General features: G+C 41.4%; 1 protein-coding gene across 3 annotated transcripts in view; it reads right to left on the bottom strand.

The window, feature by feature from the left end:
- The window catches only part of SORCS3 (sortilin related VPS10 domain containing receptor 3), a 593,475-nt gene that overhangs the window by 45,704 nt on the left and 531,951 nt on the right, over positions 1-15,820 (bottom strand). For all 3 annotated transcript variants that reach the window (XM_032313389.1, XM_032313390.1, XM_032313391.1), the window contains 2 exons: positions 7,981-8,098; positions 6,839-6,972 (listed from right to left, as the gene is read on the bottom strand). In XM_032313389.1, the coding sequence (XP_032169280.1) occupies positions 6,839-6,972; positions 7,981-8,098 (252 nt within the window). The remainder of the gene's footprint in view (positions 1-6,838; positions 6,973-7,980; positions 8,099-15,820) is intronic.

Here is a 15,820-nt window from a genome sequence, read left to right as displayed (position 1 = left end):
TCAACTCATTCCTCTACTCAACAGTCTCATACATCTGCATTTTCTGAGGTGCTGCCCTTATTCCTTATACTTGACAGCAAGTCTACACATCACCTGCTACAGGAAGGCTTCCACCATTACTCCAGTCTTCAACACTCTTTGCTTGCATCATCCCTGGCACTTACAGATAGGACCAGTGCTGTCTGAAACAACCACCTCTTCTACATCTATGCTATCCAGTATGGTAGCCACTGGCCACATGTGAGCACTAAATACCAAATGTGGTTAGTGCAACTGAAGAATGGAACGTTTAATTTTATTTCATTTTAATGCAAATAACTACATGTTACTGGTGACTACTACATTAGACAGGATTGGCCTGGATTGTACAATTTAGTACCTAGTTATATCATTATTTGCTGTTATGTTTTCTTTGAGTTCAAAATTCTGGTTCATCTTTGCCTTTTCTACAATGCTCGTCTACAGAAAAAACATATAATTGGGCTCTATATGCAGAATACTTGTTGTTGGATGGATTTCAGACACATCTGCACTTATGGACAATAGCATTCCCTTATCTCTTCCCCCTCTCTTCTGCATTACCACAGGATAAACTCACTATGTGGATCTGGAACCATACTGCCCATGGAAGGAAACACCAAGACTTAGGACTCTGGGGTCAGAATATTACGATTTTGAAGGAGTTACTTAACCTCTCTGTGTCTCCAAGTCTTCATCTATAAAAGGCCTACCATAACAGACTCACCTTCCCGAGGCTGGTTGAGAAGATTAAGTAAGATAATCCATCTAAAGGACTTGGTGCATAGTAGGTATTGAGCAAGAGTTACTGCTGAGTGAGTGGTGGGATGAATAAGAAAAAGGAATGACTAGGCATAATTTCTGGTTCAACCTGGTTCTTGCTGAAGAAAGGTATTTGCCTCTCTCAGAAGGCAGCTCTTTTCTAGGAGCTTCATATGACTTCAGAGCAGGACCCTTAAGCTCCTTTTTCTGACTACCTGCTAGTCCTTGACAAACTTAATTCTCAGGGCGGATTTATCCCTGGCTCTTCACCAAAGCCACAATGGAAGTGGCACTCTAGAATAAGCATGAAGCTGCTGACCAGAAACATCACTATTCATGCAAAAGTCATGCTTATTTCTGACATGCACTCTGGGTAGAAGGGTGCATGTTATCCTACAAATAAAGGCTTTTGAGAATCTATACAACTTCCCTCTTCAAAAAAAGAAAGATATCCTCCCTTTCTGGATCCCAGGCTATACTCTTTAACTTTTCCACCAAAATGAAGACATTTACTCCCTCCTTCTCATCCCCTCATCCTACCTCCATCCATCTGATCAAAGTAGGTTACTCCCTCTCCCTGCTGTCTCTGACACCTAAAAGTTGCCTGAACCAATCAAAGGAACATGACCTGATTTGGCTTAGGCAAACAAGTAGGTAGAATGTGCGTCATAATTACTTACACTAACTGAGCCAGGCTTTTCAGATTCTTTAGCTAATAATACTTTCTAGTAGGAAGGACCACTGAAAAGGACACAAGGCTATGAGATTGTTGCTAGGCACCGATTTCCAGCAAGGACACTGGAGACAAACAAACGATATTTGATGGAAAAACTGTATTATTAAATCAATACCTATGCTTATTGACGTTCACTTAAAAACAAAACAATCTCAAATATTCAGTTCTATTGTCTATAAAAACCACTATAGAAAGACAACAGAAACTTCAGAAATGAAACTGTCTCTTCCATATTCAAAAGTAGTGCAAAAATACTCTTTAGGTCACATGATTATTTTTTGCTCTTACTCGCAGATTCTGACCACTAACCCAGCCTCAAGTCTTGTATGTCTGTTTATCCTACCTCCAACTCAAGTGGTTCTTTTTTGTTATTATTATTCAAGTAAAACTAACACAGTGTTCTATTAGTTTCTGGTGCACAATATAATGATTCAATTGTATATACTTCTCAGGGCTCAACAAGATAAGTGTCCTCTTAATCCCCATCTTCTATTTCACTCATCCCCCCACCAACCTCCCCTCTGGCAATCACCAGTTTTTTTCTATTTTTAGGAGTCCTTTTGCCTTTTTTTTTTCTTGTTTGTTCATTGTTTTGTTTCTTAGATTCCACATATGAGTGAAATCACATGGTATCTGTCTTCTTCTGACTGACTTATTTCACTTAGCATTATACTTTCTAGGTCCATCCATGTTGTAACTGGCAAGATTTTATTCTTTTTTTTATGGCTGAGTAATAGTCTTATAAATAGAGATATCCTTTATCTATCTATATAGACAGAGATATATAGGCCTAGATATATCCTATATCCCATATATATCCTCTATCTTCTCTAGCCATTCAGCTATTGATGGCCATATCTCAGCTGCTTCTATAATTTGGCTATTGTAAATAATGCTGTAATAAACATAGGGGTGTGTGTATATATATATATATTTTTTTCAATTAGTGTTTCTATCTGTTTTCTTCAGTTATATATCCAGTAGTGAAATTATTGGATCATATAGTAATTCTATTTTTTTTAAGACTTTATTTATCTGACAGATGAAGATCACAGGCAGGCAGAGTGGCAGGCAGAGAGAGAGGGGAAGCAGGCTCCCCGCTGAGCAGAGAGCCCAATGCAGGCCTCGATCCCAGGACTCTGGGGCCATGACCTGAGCCAAAGGCAGAGGCTTTAACCCACTGAGCCACCCAGGTGCCCCAGTAATTCTATTTTAAAAATTTCTTTAGGGGGCGCCTGGGTGGCTCAGTGGGTTAAAGCCTCTGCCTTCGGCTCAGGTCATGATCTCGGGGTCCTGGGATCGAGCCCCGCATCGGGCTCTCTGCTTGGCAGGGAGCCTGCTTCCTCCTCTCTCTCTGCCTGCCTCTCTGCCTACTTGTGATGTCTGTCTGTCAAATAAATAAATAAAAATCTTTAAAAAAAAAATTTCTTTAGGAACCTCCATATTCTCTTCTACATTCATGAGATACAATTGACAGTAGAAAGACTACCTACCATATAATACTTCAAATACCACCTCCCCTCAAAATTCTATAAAGTCTTCTTGAACACCATATGCCTATTAGAATTTCAGTACCAATGGTCAAAACTACTTTATCTGAGATTGTGTTAAAGTTAACAGGACATTCCAGATTAATTTGTATCAACAGCAGTTAACCTAAGTCATTTGAGGATGAATTGTAACTTTAGAATAACTAAACTTTGGGAACTGTTTCCTCTGAAACATAGGTGACTCTAATAACAAAGACTTGTTTGATTTCTTAAGAAATAGTATGATATATGGGAGAGAACATAGGATTAGCTAGACTTGCATTCAAACTCCAGATTTCTCTGTTAGGTGATCTTAGCCAAGTAACTTTCATTCCAGATGCTCCTTTTCTTCTCATTAAAATGCCATAGTAACAATGTTGATATTACAGAGTGTTGGATCCAGTTGGTACCTCTACCAATACAAGTGTGAGAACCAAAGAGTACCTTGCAAAGCCTTTTTATTTTTTCCTGCTTCACTCACAGATGCATTCTTTTTTTAAACAAAAGATTTTATTTATTTGACACAGAGAGAGATAGAGAGCGCACAAGCAGGGGGAACAGCAGAGGGAGAGGGAGAAGCAGACTCCCTGTTGAGCAAGGAACCCAAGGTGGGGCTTGATCCCAGGACCCTGGGACCATGACCTGAGCCAAAGGCAGACGTTTAACCAAGTGAGCCACCAGGCACTCCTCACAGATGCATTCTGATAGCAGTTCCCAAGGAAGAAATCAGAAATATTTTAAGCAATGCCGCCAATAATGAGTGAATAGATGACACCCAAAGGTACTACTTTGTAGACAGGACCCATTTGGATCTATAAGCTCTGGTTTACTTGGTAAAAATACCATGGGGACCACTTAACTCTGGGATACAAGATTAACAACAGCAGCAACAACAGCTACCATATGGATGTTTACACCACTAGGAGGGACCCCTTACCTACATTAATGATGCAGATTAATTCACTGACTCCTCCCTAGCAACCAGTGAGATCCCTAGCAACCAGTAGGATACATGATCTGTATTTGTACTTTACAGCCAAGAAGGCGAAATCATAGAGATTAAGAAAATTTCCCAAGGTCAAAAACTGTGAATATCAGAGCTGGGATTTTTTTTTTTTTCCAGACTAGTAAATGCTAATGGAACTCCTGAAAAAAAAATATGTTACAATTCTTCTTTCTCCATTCTGGGGTTTCCCAACAGCAGGTGAGAATCTATTACAGCTCAGAGAGACACAGGAGAAAACGTAGCTAGGCATGTGAAGACAGTGTGCCTCCAGGAGGCACAGGGACAGAAGGGACACAAGGAAGACTGAAACTCATATTCTTAATATTCAAGCTGACATCCATATGTCATGCAGCATAATTAGCAGGAACCTACTGTGTACATTGCTATGACAATTTTGCTGGATTGTGGTTAATAATTGAAAATTAGTCTTCCCAAGTGTGAAAACATCCTCTGTCTCCAAAGGGTCAGAAGTGTCACAGATAGGACGCTGACATTCAAATTTAATTCCATTTAGCGTATCCCATTGGAATGATTCTCAGTGAGGTCAAGCTTTCAAAGGCATGAGTTCAGGGATGAAGTGTAGCTGGGGAGCAGCCACAGTCTTCTAGCTGGCTTGCAGTGACCAGTTATGGCCCTGGTAGAAAGAGGGGAACCACGGATGGCTTCCAGCACAAAGCAAGCTTCAGAAACAGGCTGGATGAGGTTGCTGGGTAGGAGTAGCTGTTCTGCACCCATCTGGATTTACTTCTGCCGTTCAACACCAGAAAAGCCCAAATGCAACTCTGTCACTGCCCTGCTGTGTTTATATACTGATGCCCAAGCCCTTAGCTTTGTCTTTTAACCTGGAACTGTTTATGGAAATATCCAGATTGAATTTCAACTTCTGACTGTGATGTAGAAGAGGAATTCACCCAGCTGGGATCAGAGTGGGATCACCAAGGGGATCACCCATGCCCAGACTTGGGACATTTGTTGACTCTCCTAAAAGGAGCAACATTTAGGAACATGGTGCAACTATTTAATCTACTATGGGCGAGTCGAGAGTCCCCGCCCTCATGGCACATGCATTCTGTCAGGGGAAGGCAGGTGATAATAAAGCAATCAGGAAACATGATCACTCCACATGATGATTACCACGGAGACCATGAAATTGGGGGAGGTGTCAGAGTGACAGGGTGTAGGTGAGACCAGGTGGTCTCAGACAGCATTTCTGAAAATGGTGAGTGCTGGGAAGTGTGGAAGCCTGATAATTCACAGACCTCTACCCCTGGGCCAAATAATACATTATATGTTAATAAAAATAATTTATAAATTAAAAAAAAAAAGCATTTCTGAAGCTGATATTTTTGTCGAGATGTGAGCTATCCAGCAGCACCAGTCTTGCTGAGATCTGGAAGAAATCCTTACAGTTGCTGTCGTCTCTGCTAGCAATGAGCCTGGATTAATTAAGATACAGAAAGAAGATGGTAATGTGGCTGCAAAATGGTGAATGAGGGGAGAATGGTGAGAAATTAAGGCACAATGATAGCAGGCCACATCAGCTAGAGAGGAGCAAGGCAAGGAAGGAAGATGGCATGATATTTTAAGCAAGAGTGGAAGCCACTGGAATGTTTTAAGTGTAGGAGTGATAATATCTGATTTGGGTTTCTACAGTCTAATTTTGGTTGCTGTGAGGAGGAAAGGTTTTAGGGCAATGAGGGTGGAAACAGAGACCACAGACTGTTGCAGTGGCCAGGTTGCGGTAGATATGGCCAGAGGAGCTTTGGGTTAAAATATTTTCTGGAGGGATGCCTTGGGGGCAGGGGGGGCTCAGTCAGTTAAGTGTCTGACTCTTGGTTTTGGCTCAGGTCATGATCTCGGGACTGTGGGATCAAGCCCCGCTTTGGGCTCCACGCTCAGCAGGGTGCCTACTGGAGATTCTCTCTCCTTTTCCATGTCCCTTCTACCCCTTCCCCTGCCCACACTCTCTCTCACAAGTAAATAAATAAATACAAATGAATGAATGAATGAATGAATGAATGAATGTGTTCTAGACATAAAGACTCACAAGGACTTGCAGATGGCCTAAACCTGAGGGTAAGGGAAAAATCAAGCTCTCCTGGGATCTTGATTTTATCAACTGCATGTTTTATAGAGTTTGGAAAACCGGTCCAAACAAGAGCTGAAAAACTTCTCCCAATAGTAAAGGTTCAGGAAGATCTCACCCTGGGCCACACCGAGTCTGAAATCTCTACTAGCAAATTCCAGGGGACATGGTGACTGAGTACGAACATGAACACATATGTCTCCATCCTAGAGGTCAGTGAGGTCAGAGCTGGAGGTAAATTTGGAAATTTGTGAATCTTTGGTTAGTACGTGCGATTTAGTTGGTCTTTATGGTTGTCATTAGAGGGGAAAATGATGAAAAGAGAGAGAGTTCCTGTGGAAAAATCACTGTTTGAGCTAATGTGTCTGGAGGTAGCTGTCTGCGGCAGCCCTCAGAGCTCTGTCAGTGCCCCACCCAACCTCTCTGGTACTTTCCCAGAGCTGCTAACTGAAAATGAGATCCCTTGGACATGCTGCTCTTATAGAACACTGAGCTTCCCTGTGAAAATGTCTCCTTCTGTCCTCCTTCCAGGGATGTGGACTTCTTGTCTGACCCAGGAACTGGAGCCATCAGACCCACAGGCCAGCAAACACACCTCTCACCTTTGGGTCATGACTTTCTCCCAAACCTCCATCCTCATCTCCATCCCGCAACAAGTTAATGTCTGGCTGAAACTGACAATGAGATGCCAAGAGACTCACCATTCAAAGTCCCAGTCGGCACAGACACAGGGTTCTGAGATCACCGTCCCTGAGGAATCTCGGCCCAGGGCACACTGAGCTCCTGGCTTGCGTTTCTTGAATATTTTCCTTTCTCCCATGACACAGGGCTCCCCCTTGGAAAGAAAGTCCATAGTGAGAGAGGCAGGAAAACACAAAGGAGATGACATAAACCAGCTTCTCTATAAGAAACATTAGCCTTTTAATTCTCTTTTAGTTACACCGTGTAGCAATCTCTTTCCCAGTAACCATTTAGGAGCCTCAAGGGCAAAGGGGCCAGTCTTTTACTACCACTCAAGAGGAAGACCATGGAGCTGTCCCATCCCTACCCTTCACCCGACCTAGCCAATGATGTCTACTTCCTCTTGTTTCTTTTCCACCTTCAGAGAGAATGCAAAGGTTCTAAGCCATCCTCACAGATCTCCAAATTACCTAAATGACCTCAGCATAAATTCTAGTGGAAAAGAACCTACTTCCGGCATAGTTTTTACACCATCTTCAGAGTAAAATTAAAGCTGGTCCCAAAAGTTCCCTCTCTCTGATAAGCAACCATGCCCAAGTCCTTATTTCTAAGCAAGTGCAAAAAGAGGAGAAGTTGGTACAAATTACATGAACCTAATTGTTCTGAGAATGTAGGATTCTGCTTATGTTGCATAGCTACAAATATCTGCTACTCCTAGAGCTACTCACTTCCATCCCTCACCCTTTCTCTGTGGTCTTGTTTCCAGTGCTTCAGGGACTCTTACAGGGGCTGGCCTAACAGATGTTCTCATCGCCCCACTGAAAGATGAGATGGTGAAACTACTAGAAGGTCTCCCGGCTGTCCGGGCTTATTTCTCCACGGATAGAGCTAAAGCCCCAGCTTATCATTGTTACCTCACTCCTAGGTGATTTGGTGACTGCAATGGGTCGATGGGGATCCAAGGGTGAAAAGGGGTCCTGAAATACCATCTGTCTATGCTGGACCTGGATATGTGGACTCCAACCCTTCCCCCCAAATCTACTATTATCTTTGGATGGCACGCTACTTTCCACCTCCGAATAGGAAGGCCCAGAAATGACCAAACAGGGCTTGTAGTAGCTCTTCCCCCTAGAAGCCAGTGTGCCCCTGCCCTCTGGTGTACCTGATTGAGCAGGTGCCAGGTCTGATAGTCCTCCTTAGTGCACCGCCGGCTGAAGATAGATTTGTAGTCCACTTTCACCAACTGCCATTCAGAACGGAGGCTGAAGTGGCCAAAAACTCTAAGTGTTTAGGGGAGGCATGGGAGAGACAAGCAGAGAGAGCCTCCTAGTCAGTCACTAATGCACAAAGACTAGAGGGAGAGAGGATTGTATTGCAGTCTGGATTCAACAGGTTCTTCCAAAACGAGGTCTTTGAGGGTCACCGAGGGCAAAGCGCACTATTTTATAACTCTAGCCAAATGACATGGTATTCACAGAGAGTTTAAAACTGGCCATTTGTTCAATTGCAAAAGTAATATATGTGCTTTATAGGAAGCACAGAAAAATATGAAGGAAAACACAGAAAGATATGAAGGAAAAAATTCACCCAATAGCTCAAAATTTTCTACCCAGATAGAACCATTGTGCATAATTTGACATGTAGCCTTTTTTTTTCTCCTTAATGCAAGCACAGGTGTTTTATCTACTGATGTCTACTAACAGGGACTCAAGTTTTCATTTGCAAAGTAAATTGTACATATGTACGTTGGAGGGGGGTGAGTTAGCTAATCTCAAGCATGGATGCCAGTTCCAAAATTCTGACTAGATCTAAGTGTGTTTTAGTTAAAATCTCCAATGCTTAATTCACATGAATATCACTCCTTCCTCCTTCCCTGGAAAATCACAGTAGCCTCGTGAAAGGATCTCATATTTATGTATGGTAAAGAAGCATACCATCTGTGTGACTTAGATGATCAATACTGCCCTTTTCAAAGCCCAGAAGTTGATAGCCCTGTACATACGAATGATCAATTGTTTCTAGAAAAATAGAAAAAAAGACTGATCATCTGTATTCCACTCGGGTGGCACATCTTATAATTACGACACAAGACATCTATCATAGTGCTATGAAGGGGAGACCAATCACTCTGGGAATCTGAACCAACAGGAGCCTTTCAGGGCATTGGACAGCTTCCATGTGAGCAAATCTTAATCACGCTCCCAGCCCTGGATTCTCTTCTCCCCACAGCCAGATGTTCCCACAGTGACACCTAAGAGACTAACTCTCCTCAAGGGACAGCCCCTGCTGCTATCTGAAGGATGAGTTCAGTCACTTTGGGAGGGGTAAGAGTGGACGAAAATTGTGAAATGGACAAATAAATAGGATTGTTTAGCTTACATTACACCTTGGGAAATGCCTTTAATGTTTTATCAGTTTAGAAGTTAAATACAATTTTTCAGAGTTTTGTCTAAAAGATTAAACAGGCTTTGAGGTGAATAAGTCATGGGGATAAAAGGCACAGCATAGGAAATACAGTCGAGGATACCATAATCACGTAGCATGGTGACAGATGGTAGCGTACCGTATGGGGACGCTGAATCACTATGTCGTACACCTGAAACTAGCGCAAACTGTGTGCCAACTATTCTAAAAGAACAAAACCAAAAACATATGGTCTTTATAGGAATCTTAGCTCAGCACTGAGTAGCAGAGGCCATGGGGCTAGAGTATCATGGGTTTTGTGGCCAATATCGTGTGAAGCAGAGTGAATGGAAGCACCCCCTCCCTGGGTTCTCTCTGTTCTCCTTCATTCGTGCTGTATCCAGTGGTCTCCAAATCCAATACATCCATGCCAGGTCACCACTGAAGTACTTTCACCTGTTAGTCTCAATTCATTTCATGAAGATGACAGGAGTCAGTGCCTTTTAAATCTCTAACAAAGCAGTTATACCTTAAAAATTTCTACTTGTTTGAAGAGAGAGTTATATTGAAAGACCATCAGAAGAAACAAACAAACAAACAAACAAACAAAAACAGGGGGAGGAGACTTGGATGAATGTCTTCTTCTGTCTTTATCCAGCCCATCCTCCCACATTCAAATGCCTCCTCCTCTAGTAAGTCTTCCCTGATTGGTACACTCTGAGTAGAAGAATATTAGTGATGTCAAGCGAAACACTTTCACCTACTCCAAATAGTTTACAGTTAAATTTCATGGATCACAAAATACATCATGCCCAATTAATCCTGTTCCTTTCTATGAAAGGATTACTAGGCAGACAGAAGAAGGAAATATGAGGCACATGATTTACCTAGATATCAGCAAGGCATCTGACATGGTTTGCCGTAATAGTCTTAAAGAAAAGATGAAAAAATATGAGCCAGGTGCCAGTAAAATTATGTGGCTGAACGGTACCTAATTAAAGCATTACAATCAACCAGGAGGGAAGGCGTGAGTAGTCAGCTACAAGATTCTGCTGTCTGCTCTTTCCTGTTCGTCATTTTTATTAATGACTTGAAGACATGAAAATAATGGTCATCATTGGAAATCATATTTTCTGATGACACAAAGCTGGAAGAAACAGTCAATATGCTTCATGGCAGAATCAGGACACAGAAAGATCTTGACAGACTGAAGGGAGAGGCTGAATTGAATAACATGTGGAGTCACAGAGAGAGATGTCAGGTCCTCCCTCTGGCAACTACATAAGTATTGAATAAAGGAAACAATAATGCTTGATGCAACTCAGGTTAAATAATAATAATAATAAAAAATAACAACAACAACAATAATAATAATGATAATGGGGCAGCTTAAGGTTTTTCATATATAATTTGATTAATATAAGTAAATAATTCAGAGAAACCATAAATATTTAAGATGATCTTAGAATGCATTAATTACTACATTTTGTATATTACCAAGAATGAAACAGGCAATATCCAGGTTGATTTTATATTAACTAGATCGCAAAGAAAAATGGTAGTTAGTTTTGGATGTCACCATTCAATCTTCTGAAATCTTAAATAAAAATATGCATTTATTGGCCCATGTGTACTTATTATGGAGAAATTACATCTATTTTATCAGATTTTCAAAGGAGTTCATAGTTCCTTAAGCTTAAGGACCACTGAAAAGAGAGTACTGGATTGCAGAGTGGCTCTTCCAAGGGACATGAGCATGTTCTATTCCCTGTAAACTGTGACTGTGACCTTATCTGGACCTTTGCAGACATAAGTAAGTTAAAGATCTTGAGAGGAAATCATCCTAGATTATCAAGGTGGGCCCTAAGGATAAGCATCCTTGTAAGTGATACAAAGAAGGTGACACACAGAGAGAAGGAGGCCATGCGAAGAAGAAGTGAGGACTGGAGTTCTGTGACCACAAGCCGAGGAACTCCTGGAACCCCCAGAAGATGGACGAAGCAGAGGACCTCTTCCCTTCCCTCTAGAGGCAGTGCTGCCTTACTGCCACTTCGAACTTGGACTCTGGCCTTCAGAACTGAATTAATTTCTAGTTGTTTAGCTACCTAATTTGTGGTGATTTGTTACAGCAGCCACAGGAAGTTCGTACAGATGGTGATATGATTCAAGACCACTTTTCATCTACCTAGCTATGGAGTGGTGTGAAAACACTGGTCAGTTAACCAGGAGATGACACAGGAAGGGGCAGGGGAAGGAAGACCAACAAGGGGGCACCCTGGGGAGATCGCTTGAATATAAAAAACTAACAAAATGGAAAATTGCAAACATTTACAAAAAGTGAGAGAGCTTTCAAATGGACAAAATTGCCCACAGAGGAAAGGAATGCTCAGACTGAATAAACACAGAACCTCAAACTCAGGTTTATCCATTTCCCAGGGCTGCTACTGAGCAGAATGCAAGTGTCCTTCAGGGGTCCAGCCTCACTGACCCAGACCCTCTATGGATGTCCATGATGTTGTCTTCCCAACTCTTTGGGTTATCTGTTTCTGCGCTCAGAGAGCTCATTTCAGAACTGAACACAAAAATGGGGGCCCAGTTAGGACATGTGTAATCTAGTCTCTTCTCTCCTGCAGTCTTGCCAGGCATATCCTTTCATCTAGATTTCTTTGGCGTCTATCCCGGGCCTTTCCCCAAATTGTAAATTGATACGCTAATATTTTTACTTGGGTGAGTGCTCATCTGCTCCTCCATGTGATCACTTTCACATGCCATTTAAATATCTAGTGTTAGGATTATGAGCTTTGCTCATTTTTGCATTGGACCCCAAGTATGTTCAGGAAGACCTGCTAAAACCCCTTGGCAACTTTCAGACATTAATGTACTCCCCATCTCTCCATCCATGATCAATGGTGTTTCCCAGGCCTTTCCCCAAATTGTAAATTGATACGCTAATATTTTTACTTGGGTGAGTGCTCATCTGCTCCTCCATGTGATCACTTTCACATGCCATTTAAATATCTAGTGTTAGGATTATGAGCTTTGCTCATTTTTGCATTGGACCCCAAGTATGGTCAGGAAGACCTGCTAAAACCCCTTGGCAACTTTCAGACATTAATGTACTCCCCATCTCTCCATCCATGATCAATTCTGGGAAGAAAAATGTTCATCATGGGTCCTCTCCTGTAGGGGACAGGCAACTGATACACGGTCTCTCTTTTGCATTTATCTGGCTTCCCTAATTCTGCCCAATACACATTCATTCACAGCTCTTCTGATTAGAGCCCATGGAAGCCAAGGAAATGACAGAAATGCAGCAAACTTAGCAGGAGATAAAAATAAGGACTAATTTAAATTCAAGCATTTCTCGTCCCTTTTCATAACTACTCTTAGAACAGATGTTAACATTCACAATAGGATTTGTCAAAGTGAGAACCCAGCAGAGAAACCAAGGTGACCATCACTATGTCCTCATTTTGGGTTGATAAGCACCTACAAGGTGGATTAGGGATAGAGAAAGCCCAGATTACTTCTGATTAATAATAAAAGAATTTCCCAAATAATAGTTTCTTGCCCATTGGAAATGTTTCTCTAAAGTTACAAAGCTCATCGCCAATAAAGTAGGCACAGCATACTCCTTTCATTCATGGTATGCTTTGGGGGAGTACTGTGGTTTATACACCAGTTTAATATGAAACCCAAGAGAGGCAGGGTGGAGGAACCAAAGACATGGAATATCTCTAAAAGGATAATATAATTCCCAAATCAGATGCTACTTCTTTCAGAAAGTTTTCTGTGACTGTTCTAGCAACAACAGCTCTTTCCTCAGAAGCTCAAATAGTCCTACTACGTCTCTACCAGAGGATCTCCACTGTCTGCATGGGAATCACCTAGAGGGCTTGTTAAATACAGATAATCTCATACACAGACTTGTATGTTTCGAGTGCCTGATTATTTGCCTTTCTAAAAACTCCCTGGGTGATGCCCATGCTGGTCCCAGGACCAACCTTAAGAAACACACCTCTAGAAACACTTAACTAGAATTTAATTCCATCTTTGGTCTAGTATATGTCAACCAATTAGAAAGCTCCGTAAGGCTGGCAATGCTCCTTTACTTCTTTGTATGCCATATGGCCTTTCAATGGTAGATGCTTGACAAAGAATGGTAATTGTTTATTGAGGAACAAGGAATTTGAGAGTGTGGTTTCATTCTCAAGTCTTTGGCAAAAAAAAAGGTAATTTCCAGTATGCCCAAATCCACTATCTTCCATAGTTCCACTTCCTTGCAATTACCGAGATAAACTATTTTCAGCCTCTTCTATGGAAATGCATTCCTAGACCCCCATCTTAACTTGAAGTGTATTTTCACTAACGTAACAAAATCCTATCATGTGAGATAATGTATGGGAAATCTTGAAAATTCCAATGGACAACAAATGTTCATTACCATCACCAGCATATTGCTGGAACTCCCCCACACTCATAACCAAGGCCCTGCTCATCAAGAGCTTTTGATAGGTTTGGGCTCAATATCCTTTTTTCAAGGTATGTGTTAACCTCAAATGCAGGGCTTTGTGGTGTGTGTGTGTGTGTGTGTGCGCGCACGTGGGCGCATGTGTGATATTTGATACAGAGCCTAGGAGAAAGTAGATACCTCCTACATAAATACAAATGACTGTCTGGAAACAGGTAGCCATCCCTTTAGATCCCTTGAAGAGGTTGTTCCCAACCACAGAATAAAATTGATGAATTCTCTAAGCCATTTTCTCACTATATGGATTTTCAGGAAAAATCAATTAAAATTTATTATTTCTGTTTTTTTTTTTTTCTTTTTACCTTGCCACCTGGATTTTTCATGAGAGATCTTGGCTCCACTTCAGATTCACTTTCTTGGGCTGTATAAACCTAAGAGACCACCTCTTTCTTTCTTTAAACTCCTCTGGTGACAGCTGTCTATACTACAAATGTGACTCTGGGTCAGACAGTGTCCTCCTATGCTCTTATGCTATTACTTGACTTCTAGCATATAGATGGTCATGGTGGCAAGATTATGAGGCAAAGAAATAGAAGACATCTTTCCTTAGTTCTGGTCTGCCACTAAATTAGCTTGGCGACCTTGAGCAAATCACTTAATCTCTCAAGCCTTCAGCTTCCTTACGGAAGATGACTTTAATCAGTGACACATACACTCCCAGGGATGGGATGAAGAATCCAGGTGGAATAGGACACTATCAAGATAATTTCCAAGAGTTTTTTTTTTTCTCTTTTCTTTCACTCCCTATATCTAACTCCAGGTGTATAAGTCATCTATCTCCTGGTGACCCCATACACAAAGGATTTATCTACTAGAGTCATTCATCTTTGTCTCCGCTGACACTTCTTCCATATAACAGATGCTCATTAAATAGTTCTGGGTTGATTAATGGATAGAATTAATCTATCAAAGTCATTCACTTCTTCCAAAATTGGGGTAATAGCTTTAACTGCCCCTATTTCTGGGCCAAAGAACATGGTTGAGCTGCATGTCCTTTGGGGCTTAGAAAGACAAAAACATATTTCTCTCCTTCTTAAGAGAGAAACAGCAGTGATTTTTCTGTCTTTGTTATCCTGGACTGTGAGTGTATTTCCACAAACAACTATGATTTTCTGGAGCCCTAACTAACATACTCTGTCTAATCCACAATCCAGACTTGAGTGAGATTTTTGGGGAGGTGAGTGATTAATCTGAGGGAGGGAAGTGGTTTACAAAAATTAAAAAAAAAAAACTTCATTAGAATTCCATACACACCAAGGGTTAGCTACTCATTAATTAAATGATTTCAAAGGGGATCTTGGTATATAATTGCTATAATTTAGGTAGAAACAACGCCACACTAAATGTAATTAGAAGAGCAGGCCCTGTAAAGATGTTTTTGTCTTTATGGGAAAGCAATTCTGGGTCACCTGATTCTCTCCTGTGTAGTTCTTTCTCCCCACCTCCAATTATACCAACCTTCATACATAGTTGTGAAAGCCAACACAAGTTTCTAAGAGAGAGTGGTGGATCACAGTCCTTCAGAGAGGAAAAGAACAAGGATGTATTACTAGAAAACCACTAGACAGGTGCAAAAGAAAGAACAAATGGTGCTTAGAGAATCAGATTTGTACTTTACTGAGGACTAATTTTTGAGAGAACATTTGATGGAACTCAACTAGGACAATACTGTGTTGCTCTCCACCTGCCCTAGAACCACCCTGCCCTTTCCTTTATTTTTCTCAGAGACTCCTGCACTTGAATTTCAAACTCTTCTAATCACCAACTTCCCCCACTTCTATCTGCCTGAAGAAAATCTTAAGAAAGAGAACAAGGCTAGTTCCTTCCTGACTTTCCTCTCCCTGTGGCTGACTCAACTGAGTTCTCAGTCATCAGGCTAGAAACCTAATTCAACACCTTGTTTTTGCCATGCTCTTCACTCTTCCATTCTCTGCCTGTCCCAAGCTCATTCTAAATGCTACCTCCTCTTAGAAGCATTCCTTAGATATTGCAAGGCTAAGTGATCTGTCCTTCTACATTTTGACTTCCTGTGTGAGCAGATGGTGACCTTCTTCTACAAAGGCAGAGG

Source organism: Mustela erminea, chromosome 14, assembly GCF_009829155.1.
Source record: "Mustela erminea isolate mMusErm1 chromosome 14, mMusErm1.Pri, whole genome shotgun sequence".
NCBI classification, from domain to species: domain Eukaryota; kingdom Metazoa; phylum Chordata; class Mammalia; order Carnivora; family Mustelidae; genus Mustela; species Mustela erminea.
This window is presented reverse-complemented; position numbering and strand designations above follow the sequence as displayed.